This window comes from Ostrea edulis, chromosome 6, assembly GCF_947568905.1.
Source record: "Ostrea edulis chromosome 6, xbOstEdul1.1, whole genome shotgun sequence".
In the NCBI taxonomy this organism is placed as follows: Eukaryota; Metazoa; Mollusca; class Bivalvia; order Ostreida; family Ostreidae; genus Ostrea; species Ostrea edulis.
The window spans coordinates 28241227-28263242 of record NC_079169.1 but is presented as its reverse complement, the minus strand read 5'-3'; the positions used below and the strand labels follow the sequence as shown (position 1 = coordinate 28263242).

Sequence of the window (22016 nt, the reverse complement as noted above, 5' to 3'; positions counted from 1 at the left end):
GGAATTTTAAGTTGTTAAAATAAAGGGCCAGGCCACTTTCCAAGGGGAGATAATCAAGAAAAGGTAAAAATGGAGTAGGGTCATTAAAAAATCTTCTTCTCAAGAACCACTAGGCCAGAAAAGATGAAATTTATAGATAAGCTTTATTAGGTAGTGCAGATTCTAAATTGTAAAAATCCTGGGCCCCGGGGGTCGGATGGGGCCACAATAGGGGATCAAAGTTTTACATACAAATATATAGGAATAATCTTCAAAAATCTTCTTCTCAAGAACCACTGAGCCAGAAAAGCTGAGATTTATATGAAAGCTTCCTGATATAGTGCAGATTTTAAATTGTTAAAATCCTGGCCCCCGGGGGTCAGATGGAGCCACAATAGGGGATCAATGGTTTACATACAAATATATAGGAAAAAATCTTTAAAAATCTTCTCAAGAACCACTGAGCCAGAAAAGCTGATATTTATATGAAAGCTTCCTGATATAGTGCAGATTCTAAATTGTTAAAATCCTGGCCCCCGGGGGTCGGATGGGGCCACAATAGGGGATCAAAGTTTTACATACAAATATATAGGAAAAATCTTTAAAAATCTTCTTCTCAAGAACCACTGAGCCAGAAATGCTGAGATTTACATGAAAGCTTTCTGACATAGTGCAGATTCAAGTTTGTTCAAATCATGGCCCCCGGGGGTCGGATGGGGCCACAAGGGGGATCAAAGTTTTACATACAAATATACAGGGAAAATCTTTAAAAATCTTCTTCTCAAGAACCACTGAGCCAGAAAAGCTGATATTTACATGAAAGCTTCCTGATATAGTGCAGATTCAAGTTTGTTAAAACGATGGCCCCCGGGGGTCGGATGGGGCCACAATAGGGGATCAAAGTTTTACATACAAATATATAGAGAAAATCTTTAAAAATCTTCTTCTCAAGAACCACTGAGCCAGAAAAGCTGAGATTTACATGAAGGCTTTCTGACAATGCAGATTCAAGTTTGTTAAAATCCTGTCCCCCGGGGTTTGGATGGGGCCACAATAGGGGATCAAAGTTTTACATACAAATATATAGGGAAAATCTTCTCAAGAACCACTGAGCCAGAAAAGCTGATATTTACATGAAAGCTTTCTGACATAGTGCAGATTCAAGTTTGTTCAAATCATGGCCCCTGGGGGTAGGATGGGGCCACAAGGGGGGATCAAAGTTTTACATACAAATATATAGGAAAAATCTTTAAAAATCTTCTCAAGAACCATTGGGCCAAAGAAGTTCACATTTACAGGAAAGCTTTCTGACATAGTGTAGATTCAAGTTTGCAAAAACCATGGCCTCCAGGGGTAGGTTGGGGCCATAATAGGAACTACGGTTTTTACATGCAAATATATATGGAAAGTCTTCTGATATGGACCAAGGTGACTCAGGTGAGCGATGTGGCCCATGGGCCTCTTGTTTTTCTTCTTTTCTCTCTTCGTCTGTGTCAGCTTTTTTCCTCTTGATATTTTGTCTAGAATGGCATCAGGGACGTACTTTATTAGCCCAAGCTTTTCACTTCAGATTCGTCAGTGGAGTAAACTTTTCTTACCCGTGTTCAACACTTGTGTTATGAAATACAGGTTTTATTTAAAACTTTAGCAACTTGCGCGATTGCGTTACTCAAATTCAAAGTGTCCATGTTGTTAAAGTACTTCTTGATCAGGGTATAGTTTATGCTTCATATACCTGTTATTTAGTACCTAATTCAAAGACTATAGTTTCACGGTATATTGCTCAATACTGTATTATCACCCTCTCGGGAGAATTGAAGATGATTGCAAGTTTTATATACATTTGAGTTAAACATGGTAACACGTTTTCTGTTTGCAATGACTAAAGAACAGAATAAATTTTGGGACATGCTGCTAAAAATTGAAAAATTATCTAATCATGTATTTCATTGAAAAAAAAATTATTTATTGGACATTTGGTCCGGCCAACAATTGATATCTATCGGACCAAAACAAAAATTACCGGACATTTGCCAATGTCCGACGGACCTTCGGAATCACTGGAAACCATGCACACAATTCATGAACCACGATTTGGAAATTGCTACTTTGCAAACTAGTGATGTGAACATGAATCCTGATTCTTTGCTTCTGGCTTTCTTTTCATGGAAATACTGAATTTTGTATAAATTGAAGAAAATTGAAATTTTTAAATCGTGGACCCATTGCTGGACAAAATTTGATGTTTCAATATACTTAAATTTGTAGTGATAAAGGTACACATGGCGTCAACAAGGAAAATAGCTTCAGTTCCAACATCCAAGAAAACCTTAAAGGCTGTTTACCCAATCAAAATGACATACAGAAAAAGAAAAGAAGCTTTAGGAACAGAGTTTGTAGGGAAACCTGGAAACAGCAGGAAAAAACAAGGTACTTTTAGCAGGTGGTGCTGTAGTGTGTGCTTACTGTAGTGTGTGTGCTTACTGTAGTGTGTGCTTACTGTATTACTGTAGTGTGTACTTACTGTATTACTGTATTGTGTGCTTACTGTAGTGTGTACTTACTGTATTACTGTAATATGTGTTTACTGTATTACTGTAGTGTGTGCTTACTGTATTACTGTATTGTGTGCTTACTGTAGTGTGTGCTTACTGTATTACTGTAGTGTGTGCTTACTGTAGTGTGTGCTTACTGTAGTGTGTGCTTACTATAGTGTGTGCTTACTGTATTACTGTATTGTGTGCTTACTGTAGTGTGTGCTTACTGTATTACTGTAGTGTGTGCTTACTGTATTACTGTAGTGTGTACTTACTGTATTACTGTAGTGTGTGCTTATTGTAGTGTGTGCTTACTGTAGTGTGTGCTTACTGTAGTGTGTGCTTACTGTAGTGTGTACTTACTATAGTGTGTGCTTACTGTATTACTGTAGTGTGTGCTTACTGTAGTGTGTACTTACTATAATGTGTGCTTACTGTATTACTGTAGTGTGTGCTTACTGTAGTGTGTACTTACTGTATTACTGTAGTGTGTGCTTACTGTATTACTGTAGTGTGTGCTTACTGTAGTGTGTGCTTACTGTATTACTGTAATGTGTACTTAATGTATTACTGTAGTGTGTGCTTACTGTATTACTGTAGTGTGTGCTTACTGTAGTGTGTGCTTACTGTATTACTGTAATGTGTACTTACTGTATTACTGTAGTGTGTGCTTACTGTATTACTGTATTGTGTGCTTACTGTAGTGTGTGCTTACTGTATTACTGTATTGTGTGCTTACTGTAGTGTGTGCTTACTGTATTACTGTAGTGTGTGCTTACTGTATTACTGTAGTGTGTGCTTTCTGTGTTAATGTAGTGTGTGCTTACTGTATTAATGTAGTGTGTGCTTACTGTAGTGTGTGCTTACTGTATTAATGTAGTGTGTGCTTACTGTAGTGTGTGCTGTAGTGTGTGTGCTGTAGTGTGTGCTTACTGTAGTGTGTGCTGTAGTGTGTGCTTACTGTAATGTGTCCTGTAGTGTGTGCTTGCTGCAGTGTGTGCTTCCTGCAGTGTGTGCTTGTTGCAGTGTGTGCTTGTTGCAGTGTGTGCTTGCTGCAGTGTGTGCTTGCTGCAGTGTGTGCTTACTGCAGTGTGTGCTGTAGTGTGTGATTACTGTAGTGTGTGCTGTAGTGTGTGCTTACTGTAGTGTGTGCTTACTGTAGTGTGTGCTTGCTGCAGTGTGTACTTGCTGCAGTGTGTGCTTGCTACAGTGTGTGCTTCCTGCAGTGTGTGCTTGCTGCAGTGTGTGCTTACTGCAGTGTGTGCTGTAGTGTGTGATTACTGTAGTGTGTGCTTCCTGCAGTGTGTGCTTACTGTAGTGTGTGCTTACTGTGTTAATGTAGTGTGTGCTGTAGTGTGTGCTTACTGTGTTACTGTAGTGTGTGCTGTAGTATGTGCTTCCTGCAGTGTGTGCTTACTGCAGTGTGTGCTTGCTGCAGTGTGTGCTTCGTGCGGTGTGTGCTTGCTGTAGTGTGTGCTTACTGCAGTGTGTGCTTGCTGCAGTGTGTGCTTCGTGCGGTGTGTGCTTGCTGTAGTGTGTGCTTACTGCAGTGTGTGCTGTAGTGTGTGCTTACTGTAGTGTGTGCTGCAGTGTGTGCTTGCTGTAGTGTGTGCTTACTGTAGTGTGTGATTACTGTAGTGTGTGCTGTAGTGTGTGCTTCCTGCAGTGTGTGATTCCTGCAGTGTGTGCTTCCTGTAGTGTGTGCTGTGATGAGTGGGCTCAGGGGAGGGGTCTGAAGTCAGGGAGAGAATTGGGGGAGGGGCATGAGGTCAGGGAGGGAATCGGGGGAAGGGCATGTGGACTTTAGAGATGGGGTCATAATCTGCTTTAGTCCTGAACATGTATCATTATCAGAATTGTAGAGGCCTCTACAAAACTTGTGAATCTCGTGGCTCTAGGGTCAAGCATTCAAGTTCTAGGGTGGGGCTGAGTAGGTTATGAAGAAAAAGTGCATTTTTTTTTTAAATTGTCTTTTACTTTTGCATAAGGTTTCTGTATAATGAGCATAGGGGCATTTCCCTAAATTGTGAAAGTTGTGATCTTTCTAGGTCAGGAACTTGGGCCTTTCTCAGGGAAGGGCTGTATTGCTCAAATACTGAAATATGTTACTAAGATATCCTCTTTACATTTGAACATATTATGTGGAACAAACTCGGTACATAGTTGTGAGCTCTTCAAATGGAGATTGGGTGATATATATCAACAGTAATCAACATATATATCCTTTTATCTATCCATCTTCTATTATTCCATCCAACTTCTTTTTTTTACGTCGATGTCACCAGCTGTAAGTGAAGTGGCACAAATTTATGCCTAAAATAACAGAAACATATGGGTACATGTTGATATATTGATCCAGGTCTAATCACTCCCATTTTGTGTCAGGATTGTAACATGTTAATAGAAAAAAACACTGCAAGATCTTATTTGTCACAAAAGTTGCTTATGACTTGTTAGTGTGTCTTAACCGTTAGTTAAGGTCATTTTGGCCAAAGTCAAGGTCCCTGGAAAAAAAGCGAGAAATATCTATAGAAAGCCACGACTTTGTACTTGAAAAACTTTAGAAGCTCATTGTAAGTAAAACGTTTAGCTTCTGGTCAAGCAGTGTTTCTTAACCCTGAATATTTTACTGAAAGAAATAGATCACCTCTATTTTTAGATGACAACTTACCTGCTCAGATTCAACCTTCAGAAGTACAGAGCACTCTAATGTCATATGAAAGTGAGGATCTCCCAGAGTCCAAGATACCAGAGGAGAGCGGAACTGGAGAAACCCCAGAGTCTAAGATACCAGAGGAGAGTGGAGCTGGAGAAATGCTAGTCGGGACACATAGTTCTGAGTGTGTGGATGAACCTAACATATTGCACACTGGTGTCTTTAAGGAGGCTGATACTTCAATGGAGGAAGATTCAGCTGAAACAGAAGAAAGCAAATGGGAAACAAACAACACAGCAGTGAACACATTCTCCTTACAGAATAAAATAAATACACCTCTACAAGCTGATGAAAATAGTCATCATTCAAATGGTAAATTTATTACCTTTGATGTCTTTATTTTTTTGTTTTCCCTTTGTCAAAAGCTGCCCAAAATTGACAAATTTTCAAAAATCTTCTTAAGAACATGTAAGAAAAACTAAATGCATAGTGATGTAGAGCAGGAAGGCCTCTACCAAAATTGTAAATTTCATGATCCCCGGGGTAGGGGTTCTGACCCCAGGGCGGGACCAAACTTGTTATGTAGTGTTTATGTGTAAAACACTTAAATTACATCTTCTTTAGTGCTATTGGTACTAAATTGAAAGTAAATAGATATTTAGAAAGAACCGGTAGTCCTTTACCAAAATTGTAAATTTGATTATTCCAGGGGTAGGGGTTTTGGTATCAGGGTGGGGCCAAAATGGTCAGTTATTAAATGTGTGAACAATATAGACTTTTTAACTTCTTGATAGCTATCATTCCAATTCTTTTCAAATTTGGTATGAAACATATTTGGAACAAAGGGAACATAGCTTGTAAATTTCAGGATTCCTGCACCGCTGGGGCCTAGGGGCAGGGCAAAAACTGCCCAAAATTGACAAATTTTCGAAAATCTTCTCAAGAACCACACACATATAAGAAAAACTAAATGCATAGTGATGTAGAGCAGGAAGGCCTCTACCAAAATTGTAAATTTCATGATCCCCGGGGTAGGGGTTCTGACCTCAGGGCGGGGCCAAACTTATTATATAGTGTTTATGTGTAAAACACTTAAATAACATTTTTTTTAGTGCTTTTGATACTATATTGAAGCTAAATGGATAGAGCAGGTAGTCTTTTACCAAAATTGTAAATTTGATTTTCCCCCAGAGTAAGGGTTTTGACCCCAGGGTGGGGCCAAACTTAGTATATAGTATTTACGTGTAAGTTTGCTGATACTGTATAAAATCTAAATGCATACTTAGGAATAGCAGAAAAGGATGTACAAAAAATGATGAATTTCACAACCCAGGGTTATGACTTTGGGATGAGTCCAAATTAGTAATATATTTTGATGTTTTAATGTTAATACACCTACTGTATTATTTAAAGCCTTTCATCAGTGTATGCACTTTTGAGGGCAGTGAAGTTTTAATAAACACATCTTGTTTTATACTGTTGCTGAACATTAGAATTTAGCTTAGATATTCAGAACAGGAATTTTTTTCAAGATTTCATAGCCCATGGAAGTAGTGATACTTTTTCACTAGTATTCAGGTGACCGATAAGGCCTGTGGGCCTTTTGTTTATTTTTGTGGTGAAATTCGACATCTTTTATTTTCATTTAATTAGCTATCTATGTTTTATTAGAAGAAACATATGATGATACAATAATCCAGAATCATATTTTTATTTTCAAAATTTTATTGAAAACCTCAGAAAATTTAGATGGCTTATATGGAAGTGGCACTTCTGCAAATTATGTCTCCCCTCTTTCAGGGGGTGACATTATTGTTTTTGTACTTTCTGTCTAATGTCTGTCACAAAATCTTGTAAACGCTTCTCCTCCTATACATGTAAGTAGTGATGAAACCATTGTCGGCTATGATCGATTGTCAGTCGTTTAGAACTCTATGATGCTACTAATCGATTACAAAATAAAAGTCGCCGACATCATTGACCAATTTAAAAATACAGCAATCATTTCAATTTTGTTCAGATTTTCTTTTCTGTATCATTTCCCGATCAAAAAACAAGCAAACAAAATTGCGGGAGAATTTACGATAGTTCAACGACATTCAACAGTCAGATAAAGGAGTCTGACTGATAACTTTAAGACATTGTGAATATAATAAATTCCATTACTTGATATATTGAAAATTATTTACCGTAAACAAAAGGAACAAAGAAAAATTTAAATGTTGTTTCCATATGTTCAGATTTTGTTATCTATTTTGAGAGAAAAAACCCACTTCAATGACAACTGCAATTATAATCGATTATGGTTTTTGGTCCGAATGCCCATCACTACCTATATGGCATATCGGATAGACTTAAAACTCTGTACAGTGCTTCATTGCCATTTGTAGACGTGCATCTTGATACAACAGGAGGATCCAAATATTTTCCTAAAAGTTATACTGGATCTAAGAGGGGTGGAGGATGTAAAATAGCTTGTGAACACTTCTACTCCTATATGGGTTATCGGATAGACTTGAAATTTTGTACGGTACATTGTACTTTAATGCCATTTCCAGATGTGCATATTGCAGGGATAGAAGGATTTAATTGTTGTCCTTAAAGTTATAGTGGATCTGGGGGACGGAGGATATAAAATAGTTTGTGAACACTTCTCCTATGTGCCTTATCAGAGTTCATAATATCTATGTTCCAGCTCATGTGTTTTCCTCTATACCATGCAGTACATTAAGGGGAGGAGGTTTCATTTGGAGCACTTCCAATTCGAGGAGCTGGGGAGACATTTGTTTTTCATAAAAACTAATTTCTCTAGTTACTAGACATTTTTATGCCCTAGTAATCAGAGATTCATAGGCGGGCATATAGATTTTGGTCTGTTTGTCTGCAAAAACTTTAACCTTGGCCATAACTTTTGAATTGATGGTGATGGGGATTCCATATGACATCTGTATTCATTGTAACAAGACTTTTCTTTTGATACCAAGTGTTTTGGCTTGTTATCTTGACCTTGGGGGTTTAACCTACTTGTGAAAAAGTTTAACCTTGGCAATAACTTTTGAATGGTTGGTTGTATATTATTTAAAGTTTTGACCACATGTCCTTGATGTTTGACCAACTTTCGAAAATCTTATAACCTAGACCATAACCTTTGAATTGTTCATGATGGGGCTATCATATTTTCATCTGTATTTAGCCATTCCATGTGACAAGACCTTCCTTGCTGCCATAGGGGGCACCACTGTTTCCCAAACACATCTCATTGATAATCGTAATCGTAAAGTTGATATAGATGATAAAGTTGATATAGATGATAAAATTGTGAGTAGTTATGATTATAACATCTTTGGGTCATGTCTAAATTGATTTTATTAATCGAATAAGTGTGCATGTGTGTGGACATTTAGTACTTCGTTTTCCTCAGATTACTTTTAAATACTAGATAACCTATAGCTGCAGATTGTTTCTACTTTTGTTTTCTTTATGTAAGCAATGAAAATATGTTGTACATGACTAAAAATTACTCACTTCTTCCTCTTACCAAATTACTATCATGACTGCAATACTGCCACATATGGATCTCCAGCTAGTGGACATTCCATTTTATAGTAGACAGTGCATACTGATTGTATCCACTACATAACACTGGGATCACTTTGTGCAGCATCTTGGGGGGGTCACACACTTGCAGTTAGGCACTTTCAGGCAATACTTGTTCTTTGAGATATGCTGAATTTCTTTTATTGTCAGTAAGGTTTGATATGTGTATCATACTGTCAGTATTCTTGTCTACATTGAATGCATGAATGGTTGTGAAATTGGAAAACATTGTACTTTATATTTACCAGATGTTTTCCCAGTTGTGAAGCAGGAGCCAGATTGGGAGTTGGATACATCAGAGAACTTTAACCAACATGCATCTACACAGACCCCTACAGAGGCCCGGGACAGTGGCATTGATGACTGCGGCCAGATGGATACAGGTACTTAAGTACTCCAGGTGTTTTAGTGCTACATGTGTTTGTGCATCATTGCTGTCCATGTGTGATGGTGAGCTCTTCTCTTTTCACCTTTGGCAAATATTGAGACAAAACTCTAACAAACTGAGTAAATACCCATATACAATAGAGGAAATACACGATTATGTGAATTATTTTTAGGCATCTTCCGCTACCTAAAATCAGAAATTTAATCTAGTAACACGTGTTTGGCGCTAGTAGAATATTCACTTGCAAAATTTTGAAGAAGAAAACAATCTTCAAATAAGGCAGATGTTTTTGTATCAGAAATTAATCACCTTTATCCATCACTAATTTGTATAAGTGAAGTATAATTTTCATAACTACTTTTTCTGAAGAGATTCATTTTTTTTTTTAGTTCTGCTATCCTGCATTGATTATCGTTTACCTGATTGGTACATTCTGTATATCAGATGTAATATTTTGTCCTCTATATTCCAGTCATTCATATAGCAAGCTTTATTATAGAGATGTTCAGAATCACATTTAACTATTAACGTTGCAGGTACTATATAAGGCTGAAAATGTAGAAAGTTTTTGATGGCCCTGAAGTATTATCTTTTGGTCAAGGTCACTGATAAAGTAAAGTTAGAAACAATTTTCCATTACATGATTTTTAATGGAGAAACTTAAGAAGAAATGAATGTCACTTTTCATCACAAAAACTGCAGCAATTTGAGTTTACTAAGTTTGAAAAATGTGACCATTGCACTAACAACATGCAACTATTCTATTTTAAGTTTCAATTGTGTGAGGCTCAGGTGACTGTTAAGGCCCATGGGCCTCTTTGGTAATGCATTAGAATGGATTTATCTATTGATGTAGTTTTATTCACGTTTCACAGCTACGTCTTATTGCATATGATTGGTCCAGAAGTAACCAATGATAATCATGACTTTTATTTTAATTTTACGCCCCCAGATATCAAGAGTTTTGGGGCATATAGATTTTGGTCTGTCTGTTTGTCTGCAAAAACTTTAAACTTGGCTATAACTTTTGATTGATGGTGATAGGGCTTTCATATTTCATGTGTATTCCTTGTGACAAAACCTTTTTTTAGGTATCAAAAGCTTTGACCTCATGACCTTTACCTTCGGGGGGGGGGGGGGGGGGGGGGGGGGGGGACCTATTTTTGAAAAACTTTAACCTTGGCCATAGCTTTTGAATGGATAGTGTTAGTTTAGTGTTTTCACATTTCAAATGTGTATTCCTTGTGACAAAACTTATTTGGGGGATATCAAAGTTTTTTATCCCTTGACCTTGGGGTTTTAACTTTATCCATGGACATAATCAACTGTACTACCATAAGGGGGCATCAGTGATTCACAAACACATTTTGGGTAATTTGTTTGCCACTGTTGAATTTTAACTCAATCTGCCAATGGTGAAGATGGAAGAGTGAATCTTCATCCATTGCTAGCAAAGATGGCGTTCATTGTGTAACACTGTATCTTAAGACACACCATTCAGTCGTACATAAAGCTTTAAGGCCGCGATATGCTGATTTCTGACAGTGAGCAATACATAAGCTTGGAAAAGATTAGGTGAGTACAATATTTTAATTTAAAAGGTAATATTGACTGCTTTCACAATCTTTATTCTAAATCTTTTATGCTATTTCTTTGGGCAGTCATGAAATGATTTTTCAAAGGCTTCATGTGAATCATCTTCTCAAACACTAAATATTTAATGACACATCTCGTAAAACTTTATTTCCTTGTGTTGGAGGGGTAAGAGTAACACACGGTGTGAATTATACATGTAACACCAGTACGAGAAACGTGTGCCCTGATGCTTTGTAGCGATCTTGAAAAATAGATGACAATATTGGAAAAAATAGATTTCAGTGACTTTAAGTGACTAACCTGATTACGATTTTGTTTCAGAAGTGAACAGTGATATAGGTTGTCATTTTAAAGATGTGTTTTAACAGCACTGCTGAAATACATGTAGGTTACAGATAATGCATGAAGAATGATTGTCTTACAGTTCTAGTTTTAGGATTCAATGTTATTCATATTCTTTTCCTTTCAGTTACCAATACAAGGGACAAGAAGAATATAGAGGTGCCACGCGATTCATCGTTAATAGAGAAGCCTGCTGCAGAAGCAGCTCCGCAGAACAGTGATTTAGGGAGCTTTAACTGTGACATTTGTAGTAGATCTTACAAACACTGGAAGTCGTTACAGAGACACTTGAAGATACATGACGCAATTTACAAATGCAGCAAGTGTACCTTGATATTCAGTGATGAAGATGAATTACAGCGCCACAATGATGCAAAGCACACTATTGCAGAGCACTTGTGCTCAATCTGTGGGAAGCGATATAACAAGAAAGCCTCTCTGACAGAGCACCTGTTGAAGCATGGTCATGGAAATTCATTGAAGTGTCCCATTAGTGGTTGTCAGAAAATTTTCACGAGATCGAAGCGATTGACAGACCATTTAAACTCGCACACTGGAATGAAACCTTATTCTTGTGAAATTTGTCGAAAAAAATATAAAAGCCATGCTAGTTTGAAGAACCATAAAGCAACTTGTTTATATGGAGTGAAGTGTGTTCATTGTGAAAAGACATTTTCCTCAAATTCTGTGTTGGCAGATCATGTGAATAGTATGCATTCTGGTAAAGTACTCCTTTGTAGGTGTGGACAGTCATTCCGATGGAGATCCAGTTTAAGTCGTCACAAGTCTATAAAAGGATGCTGAAAAACAACACAATGTGCTTTTTCCTTCTTTTCAATTCACCATGTTATTGGTATTCTTTAAAATGTTGAATAAAGATATACTTGTACATGTATGCACATACTTTTTTGTATGTAATATTTATATATTTACCAATGTTATGACTGTTGTGAACCTCAGATATTTAAACTCGTAGTATATAATTCTTGATAAAAGCAAGTGCCCTTTCAACTCAACATAAAAACCTACACTGTATATTTATCGCAATTCACCTTTGAATTAGAACGCTTTACCCGATGTAGTATTGCGTTGTGTGACGACACAATTGAATGAGACGATTGAACAATTTGAATGACATGTTTGATGTAATACAACAAGAGTTTTCATTGGCTGATTACAGCCTGCCCACTTTCTCGAGCGGATTCAGTGTAGCTGGAGAACTTTACATAGCTCTCTGAAAAGATCCACCTCTTATAGAAACCTTCGATTTACGGGTCACAAAAAGCTGCGGACGGTTGAGGCCTGATATCGGTGTATTCTTGTGTTACTGTCTCATAAACTCAATATAAAAAATCTTAACATATTTTCCTACTATATACTTGTGTCCAAACATACCTTCAAATATTCATTAAAGCCACACACGACCCGAAAACTCGCAGCTTCAAATGATTTCGTTTGTTGACGTAGCCATGTTAGGTAACCGGTCAATTCGAACTCTTGCTATTGGTATCTATTCATAAAATTGATTGTAAGTTATGTATTCGCTCTTCATTTATTATCAACATGAATAATAAATAGAAATTAAAACATTTTTTTTACCAGTTTTTGGAAAGGTAAAATAAGCTCTTGATTATCGAAAATGCTACATAAGTCATGCATTAGATCGGAGACCGGCCGGCACAGCCGCCCATGACTAATGAAAGCCGCATTGCCATGAGTTTTGCTATTTGAATAATTATCATTGAATAGGACTGGGGTGGTATATTATTCAAACTATTTAGCTAAAATATTTGTGGGGTATTAGTACACATCTAGACGCTATTGTGCTAGTATGGAAATGAACCGTGATTCGAATTGACTGGCTACCTAACATGGCTACGTCTACGAACGAAATCATCAAAAGCTGTGATCGAGTTTTTGGGTCGTATGGGGCTTTAATAAATATTTGAAGGTATGTTTGGACACAAGTATAGTATGAAAATATGTTAGGAATCTTTTTGATATTAAATTTATGAGACAACAACACAAGAATACAACCTTTTCTCTTTCTTCCCTTGAAGTTTTTTTCCATCTAGCATCTGGCCGTCATGTTTTCAAATGCTGACTACTCCCGTATAAGGGAATTTGGGATGACTTATACATATGGGCCAATGAGAGTTTCTATTGCATTTCTCAATTGTATTACAAACAGATTCGATTGTGTCGTCACACAACGCAATACTATATCGGCCAAAGCGTTCTAATTCAAAGGTGAATTGCGATAAAGGGGCATTAACTGTGAAAGTGATGACAACCATTTTTTTCTCAAAATCTCTCAATGGCATAGGAATGTATATTTATGACCAAAGATCTAATAAAATCATTATTTTGTACCAAAACTAAGAGAAACCTAATAAAACTACATTAGATAATTGCTTTTAATGTGAAGAAATTTATTGTCTTGCAAGACAATAATTATTTAATTACCAAAATTACCTACCGGTATTCATGTGCCTTCTTTGAGGTTAAAAAGTGTTTGAAATAGATACTGGTGTTATTACTGAAATATATAACATAGAGCAATTTTCATTAAAAATTTGTGGGGTTTTTTTTTTGGTTACAAAATGATGGCTAATGTCCCTTTAAGAAAAGAAACCAGTCAACTTGCTCAGTATTTAACTCCAAGAAAGAAATGTCTAGATTGTTTATACTGTGGGTCATGTATCTATAAAACTAACGGAAATATGGATGGAATTCCACTGTGATCAATTTACCAGTTATACAAATCACACCAGGCTTCTATTGAATTCATTATATAAACAACCAAGATACATGTATTCCTTAGTAGATATAATATATGTGTATTGGGTACTTGATTTAAATTTTGTAGCCCAATGGCACACCACATCATGCATAAAAACTCTGTTGCACCAAAGTTTTAATGCACAAAATAATTACACATGTAGTACTGTGATTTTGTATTTTTATGCCCCTGCCACAACGTGGTCAAGGCATATAGTTTTACCCATGTCTGTCCTTCTGTCGTTCCGTCCTTCAGTAACGCCCAGTATTTCAGACTTTTCTTCTAAATGCCTTGAGATATTGAACTGATTTTTTGTATGCCGGTGTACATAGATGAATTATAGATTGAGTTTGACTTTCGTTCTGGTTCGTAGATTTTTTATGGTGTTGTGCCCCTTTAACTTATGAAAATTAGTGTTACAACCAGTAATCCGGACTTATTTTCTAAATGCCTTGAGAATTAAACTGATTTTTTGAATGCAGATTTGTATTGATGAGTTAAGATCAAGTTTGAGTTTTGTTCCTGTTCCTGTTCGTTGATTTGGGGGCATTTGTGTCGTACTGACACATCTAGTTTAAAGTTACATTAGACCATTCATGGTGGCTCAGTGGTAGAGCATTAATTTCGTAACAGGGTGTCATGAGTTCAAGCCCCACTTGTGCTATAGCCACATCAAATCTCAGGACGTAAACATACAGACCCTGAAGCGTGCTACTACACCTCCAAAGCGTTTCGTTCCTTGCAAACCGTTCACCGTTTCGTGCAAATCGTTCACCGTTTTGTGCAAATCGTTCACCATTCCATGCAAACCGTTCACCGTTCACCATTCCGTGCAGACCGTTCACCGTTTCGTGCAAATCGTTCACCATTCCATGCAAACCGTTCACCATTCCGTGCAGACCGTTCAGCGTTTCGTGCAGACCGTACACCGTTCCGTGCAAATCGTTTCGTGCAAGAATCGTTACGTGCAGGATCAAGCCACACCCATAGAAATGTGCAGATCGTTGTATATTATTTCAAAATGTCTCTAAGACGGGCTTTCAACAGTGAAAATTTGCAATTAATCAAAAGAAAACAGTTTATTATAAAGCCACGAGGCAGAGCAAAATCCGATACCATTTTCTCACCCTTGGTAGTTTCTAGCAAGTGCAGAGACATGTATATCTCTGCCCTCGTTATCTTTTTATGTATAATAATAATAATAAAAGTACACTTATATAGCGCCTTATCTAAAAATACTCTAAAGCGCTGTACAACATACTAAAATTTACAATTGATAATTTTAAGAAAAACCATAGAATACACAACGAATAATCCTTACACATATAAGCATGAATGCAACATTATGTCATAATGGATAACAAGTACAAATCAAGACAATTTATTTTTTTATTTGTATATAGGAATAATTAATTTGTCTTGTTACATTTGTATGATTAAGTTTCTCTTTATAAATAAAAAATATTTTCATTAAAATCGTTTATCGGAACTGTCTGCATAATGCAAAGACCGACCTGTGTATACACTGTAACTTGTATATTCTACGCAAATTCCAGGGTCCTTTTTATTTTACCACAGTAGAGGTCAGCTAATCCGTGTATTTGAAATTAACATTCGTACAGAAGGTGTAAAATCGGGGCAATTGAAATATGACAAAAGAGATGTTTATATCTTTTGTCTCTCAAAAATTAATGCAGTTTTCTATAGGTTTAAAATTGAGACAAATGCAACAATCTAATCAAAATTGGATGTTAGATCCGCTCGCATATCTGTGGATCATTACTGTAATTAGTCATTATTTGTTTTATTTATTCATTTATATGATTTATTTCTCAGTCTATTTCAATCCTATTTTGATTGTTTCATCTTTGTTTTGTATTTTTCCTACTTATCCAAGGTGACAGGTTCTTATCGACTAGCTAATTCTATGTCTAGATGCATCCCTCCTCCCGTCATTTTATCTGTTGTCATACACGTATAATTATAAAAATGTATAGGTTTATTCAAGATCTGTCTTTGAAAAGAGGCCTGGAAATACAAAATGCACACATGTTTTAACGGCACTCAGATTGAATGTACAAAATAGCAATGCAGACCCGACTTCTTCAATGAATTTAATAGAGCAATGAATAAAAAAAGTTGAATAATCAATATTCCATTACGATACAATTTATGCATCTTTTTCCTTTATTTCCAAAGTTAAAAAATATTAATTTCCTTTTATTCTAACGTGTTCGCAAGTCATTAAACTATTCCTTGTTTAAACTAACCCTAGGATGAAACAAATAATGCCGAAAAAATAAAAGCGTGCAGGTCATGCCTAGCATTTCGTGCAGATCGTTCACAACCCTCTTCCCGCCCAAAAATATTTCAATCTTTCCTGACAAGAAATTTCTTTGAATCATTTTATCCGTTTTCATTCACGTACACATGTATATAAAATGTATAGGTTTATTCAACATCTGTCTTTGGGAGGAGGCTGGGAATATACAAATTGAATTATTCCAAAAGTATTTTAACGACACTCAGAATGAATGTACAAAAATAGCGAAACATACACGACCATTTCATATTCAGTTTCAATGAATTTAATAGAGCCATGAATCAATAAATTTTGATTAATTTTGATTAATCAATATTCCGTGATGATATAATTTTCTTTTATTTCCGAAATTAAAAAAAGAATTCAATTGTTTTCATTCCAACGTGTTCATAATTTATTGATCTAATAAGCAAAAATGAAATTTACCGCGTTGTACATGAGCAATTATTTTAAAATGAATCATTATCATTTCTTTCTCAACCTTTTTTTTAATATCTAGAATACTGCAACTATTTAAACCAAATAATACCGAAAAAAAAAGTCAAAGCGTGCAGGCCACTCCTACCGTTTCGTGCAGACTGTTCACAAAGCGTGCAAGCCACGCCTACAAAGTGGTCAGCGTTTCGTGCAAAGCTTTCACCGTTCTGTGCACAGTGTTTCGTGCAAACCATTCACCGTTCCGTGCAGATCGTTCAGCGTTTCGTGCAAACCGTTCACCGTTCTGTGCAAGAATCGTTTCGTACCGTTCCGTGCAAGTGGTGTAGTAGTACGCTTCAGGGTCTGTAGGTAGTGATTGCTCCTTCACCAAGCACTCAACATTTAGAGGTTTTGTACTTCACATATAGCCGGTGACTTCACAATCTGAGCATTGATGAGTGAAAAATTCTCGATGGGGCATTAAACAAACAAACAACCCAGGGGATTTAGTCCTAGAGCTAGGCTCTATAGCTCATACAGTACAAACAATATCTACTTCAAAATAGCAAAATGATTGTAGGGATCCTGTCTGTTGATGTGTCCATCCTCTGTTCTTCAATCCTACTTTGACCTGTGTAATGAAAAAGACATAATAAGATTATACATGTCATAAAAGTCGCTTTTGCCCAATGTCATTTGGTCAAGGTTAAGATTTACTAGTATATGTATATTAATTGTCACTATGTTAAGGTCACAGCTGTTGTAAGGGAGAGACATTAGCTTATGATCTCACTTTGTATGATGGTTAGGATATACATTGTATTGCAATATTGTTCTGATCGAAGGCCCAATCTGTAGATTGGGAAATAATTGTTACGGACACAACTTTCTGTAAGGTTTTTGTATGTAAAACTTATACGGTACAAATGTGATTCTCAGGTGACTGTTAAGATTCGTGTGCCTTTTGTATCAATTAAGCAACATTGTACATATGTGCATAAAAATACTCTTTTCAGAAACCAGTGCAGAAAAGTTTCTAAGTGCTAGTTCTGATTGGCAAGTTAAGAGTGTGGGGGAGGAACAAATCGGTCGTGATAATGAGGAAAACAATGATATCGTCATCAAATCAGAGCCAGTCTGGGATGATGAAAATGAAGAGTTTTATAATGTCATGAATGGGGTTAGTGTTGGAAAAAGGAACAATAACAGTACAACAGTTGACAATGTACCAAAGTTCAGTATTGAAGAAAGTTCTTGTGGAGATCTTCCAGAAAATGAAGAATATATCGAAGATCCCTACAGTGTACCGAAACATGAGGAGGAGTGGAGTGAAGGGATAGACAATGCAGAGGACCCCAGTATAGGTAAATTATTAACACTCGATTCAATACGGAAGTTCCAAGTTCCCCAACAGTTATTTACCTTTATCGAACTCTTCCGTAAATTATGACGTAAAATATGATGACAGTGGGTACATTTGCTAATTACTATCGTTGTATTATTTCTTTTAAAAGATGATATCCAGAGTTTCTGAGACCATCCTATCTCAGGGGAAAGGCAACTTTAGTGAGTTTATGAATATTGGATAACAAAATGGCTCAAACAAATATTGTTAATTGCCATCTTTCTTTGATAAAAGAGTCACTCATGTAGAAAAGGAAACGAATAATGATTTAATAGCCAATTTGATGATCTTATTCAAACAAATTATGCTTGATATGGCCAGAATATGCATACCAGTGATTGATATAAACAAAAGTTACGCTTTCATTACATTAATTGTACGTAATCGTTATGTACAGTGCCAGTCTACGATATAATGTATACATTGTGTACCCACCATACGTCATAAAATGCGAAAGAGTTCGACAAAGGGAAATAACTTTTGGGTAACTCGGAACTTGTATATTGCATCGTTAAACTCCTAAGTCAGTAAGTCTGGTAATTTTTGCTGTGAATAAACTTCAATCAATTTTGCAGTTCAGCAGAACTGATTCTCTTATCAAAGGAGTTGTAATCGTTACACTACATGTAAGTAAATGGTGCAACCTCAATTGAGAACAGAAAAAGACAAGTCATGTTTTATTAAATTAATACAAATATTGTTTAGAATGAGGCAAATCATGTTTTAGAATAGGGCAAGTCATGTTTAAAATAAGGTAAATCATGTTTTAGAATATGGTAAATCATGTTTTAGAAAGTGCAAGTCATGTTTAAAATAAGGTAGGTAGGTCATGTTTTAGAATATGGTAAATCATGTTTTAAAATATTGGGCAAGTCATGTTTAAAGTAAGGTAAGTCATGTTTAGAATAAGGTAAGGTAAGTCATGTTTAGAATAAGGTAAGTCATGTTTAGAATAAGGTAAGTCATGTTTAGAACAATGCATGTCATATTTTAGAATACAGTAAGTCATGTTTCGAATAAGCTGTCAAAGAAGTTTCAATCTTTAATTTTGGAGTGTGATATGAAATCCATGTAGAATTGTTGCAATGGATTTTGATTGGCTGAGACAGAATACAATGACTTCCACGGAATGGTTTCACAACCAAGTTTTTCTAAATTAGCTGCATTCCAAGTCACCAGGGACACTGGAAACATCTGAGTGATCCAGATCTTAGTACACCTACAGTAACCATTGGGTTTTATCAGCCATTCAGAGTCCCTATAAATTTCTCTCTTCTCCCTAAAGTTAAGGGAAAGTTTAAAATGAAATTGTATTTTATGAATAACATGGGCAAATATTTCACACATTACACAGTCATTAAAGTGAAGGAGACATTATGTGTTTATTTCAGTCCGAGTTTATGTCAATCTGATTAAAATCAGATCCTCGATCCGCTCCTCTTTAAAAGAGGATCGGATCGAGGATCTGATTTTAATCAGATTGAGTTTATGTTGTTGTGATATAACTATGAATTGGATTTTTTTGTGGTTATGATATAAATATGAATTGGATTTGTTTGTGGTTATAATATACATGTAACTATACATTGGATTTTTTGTGGTTATATTATAGATGTAACTATAAATTGGATTTTTTTTTACAGGGGAAGACACAGAAGTGAGACGGCAATGCGTCTATAATTTTGGAGATCACATGTATTTTATGCAAAGACCTTGTCTTACTGAAGGTAATAATAATTGACTGAAGAAAACCAAGCATATATAGAAATTAGGGATGTTACAGTTTCATAAATATGTTGTGTAGACATGATTTTGTGTAAGTCATTTAGGGAAGTTTTACATAAGAATATTTATATTATTAAGGAATTCAATATTTTTAAATCTCAACAAGGAACTTTGATATTCAAGCATCTTCATGTAGATTTGAATAAATGTAAATCTACCCAGGGCAGGGCTATAATAAGGTTTAATGTTTTACACAGGAAAATTAAAGAAAATATCTTTCAAAGCCCACAAGGTATACTCTTTGTTTATTCAGTATGAAATGCCCTAATATAATGTAGATTCAGTTTTCTTCATGTGAACCAGGAGTCAGAGGGTGTCCACAATGGTGTTTTACAGATTTAGTGTCAGAGCGGGTACACAATAGTGTTTTACAGATTTAGTGTCAGAGTGTGTACACAATAGAGTTTTACAGATTTAGTGTCAGAGCGTGTCCACAATGGTGTTTTACAGATTTAGTGTCAGAGCGTGTACACAATAGAGTTTTACAGATTTAGTGTCAGAGTGTGTACACAATAGAGTTTTACAGATTTAGTGTCAGAGCGTGTACACAATAGAGTTTTACAGATTTAGTGTCAGAGTGTGTACACAATAGAGTTTTACAGATTTAGTGTCAGAGCGTGTACACAATAGAGTTTTACAGATTTAGTGTCAGAGTGTGTATGCAATAGAGTTTTACAGATTTGGTGTCAGAGTGTGTACACAATACAGTTTTACAGATATAGTGTCAGAGTGTGTACACAATAGAGTTTTACAGATTTAGTGTCAGAGTGTGTACACAATAGAGTTTTACAGATTTAGTTCAGAGCATGTACACAATAGAGTTTTACAGATTTAGTGTCAGAGCGTGTACACAATAGAGTTTTACAGATTTAGTGTCAGAGCGTGTACACAATAGAGTTTTACAGATTTAGTGTCAAAGTGTGTACACAATAGAGTTTTACAGATTTAGTGTCAGAGCGTGTACACAATAGAGTTTTACAGATTTAGTGTTAGAGCGGGTCCACAATAGAGTTTTACAGATTTAGTGTCGGAGTGTGTACACAATAGAGTTTTACAGATTTAGTGTCAGAGTGTGTACACAATAGAGTTTTACAGATTTAGTGTCAGAACGGGTCCACAATAGTGTTTTACAGATTTAGTGTCAGAGTGTGTACACAATAGAGTTTTACAGATTTAGTGTCAGAGTGTGTACACAATAGAGTTTTACAGAGTTAGTGTCAGAGCGGGTCCACAATAGTGTTTTACAGATTTAGTGTCAGAGTGTGTACACAATAGAGTTTTACAGATTTAGTGTCAGAGCGTGTACACAATAGAGTTTTACAGATTTAGTGTCAGAGCGTGTACACAATGGTGTTTTACAGATTTAGTGTCAGAGTGTGTACACAATAGAGTTTTACAGATTTAGTGTCAGAGTGTGTACACAATAGAGTTTTACAGATTTAGTGTCAGAGCGGGTCCACAATAGAGTTTTACAGATTTAATGTCAGACTGTGTACACAATGGTGTTTTACAGATTTAGTGTCAGAGCGTGTACACAATAGAGTTTTACAGATTTAGTGTCAGAGTGTGTATGCAATAGAGTTTTACAGATTTAGTGTCAGAGCGGGTCCACAATAGTGTTTTACAGATTTAGTGTCAGAGCGTGTACACAATGGTGTTTTACAGATTTAGAGTCAGAGCGTGTACACAATGGTGTTTTACAGATTTAGTGTCAGAGCGGGTCCACAATAGAATTTTACAGATTTAGTGTCAGACTGTGTACACAATAGTGTTTTACAGATTTAGTGTCAGAGCGTGTACACAATGGTGTTTTACAGATTTAGTGACAGAGCGGGTTCACAATAGTGTTTTACAGATTTAGTGACAGACTGTGTACACAATGGTGTTTTACAGATTTAGTGTCAGAGCGGGTCCACAATAGAGTTTTACAGATTTAGTGTCAGAGCGTGTGCACAATAGAGTTTTACAGATTTAGTGACAGAGCAGGTCCACAATAGAGTTTTACAGATTTAGTGTCAGAGCGGGTCCACAATAGAGTTTTACAGATTTAATGTCAGACTGTGTACACAATGGTGTTTTACAGATTTAGTGACAGAGCGGGTCCACAATAGAGTTTTACAGATTTAGTGTCAGACTGTGTACACAATAGTGTTTTACAGATTTAGTGTCAGACTGTGTACACAATAGTGTTTTACAGATTTAGTGTCAG

At 36.1% G+C, this 22016-nt stretch overlaps 1 protein-coding gene across 1 annotated transcript in view; it reads left to right on the top strand.

Annotated features, from left to right (window-relative positions):
- Positions 1 to 22016, top strand: part of LOC125645728 (zinc finger protein 652-like) — a 36960-nt gene that overhangs the window by 12956 nt on the left and 1988 nt on the right. Inside the window, exons 4-8 of the mRNA XM_048871522.2 lie at positions 2248 to 2409; positions 5176 to 5544; positions 9018 to 9152; positions 17634 to 17981; positions 19666 to 19749. Coding sequence (XP_048727479.2) covers positions 2248 to 2409; positions 5176 to 5544; positions 9018 to 9152; positions 17634 to 17981; positions 19666 to 19749 — 1098 coding nt within the window. The remainder of the gene's footprint in view (positions 1 to 2247; positions 2410 to 5175; positions 5545 to 9017; positions 9153 to 17633; positions 17982 to 19665; positions 19750 to 22016) is intronic.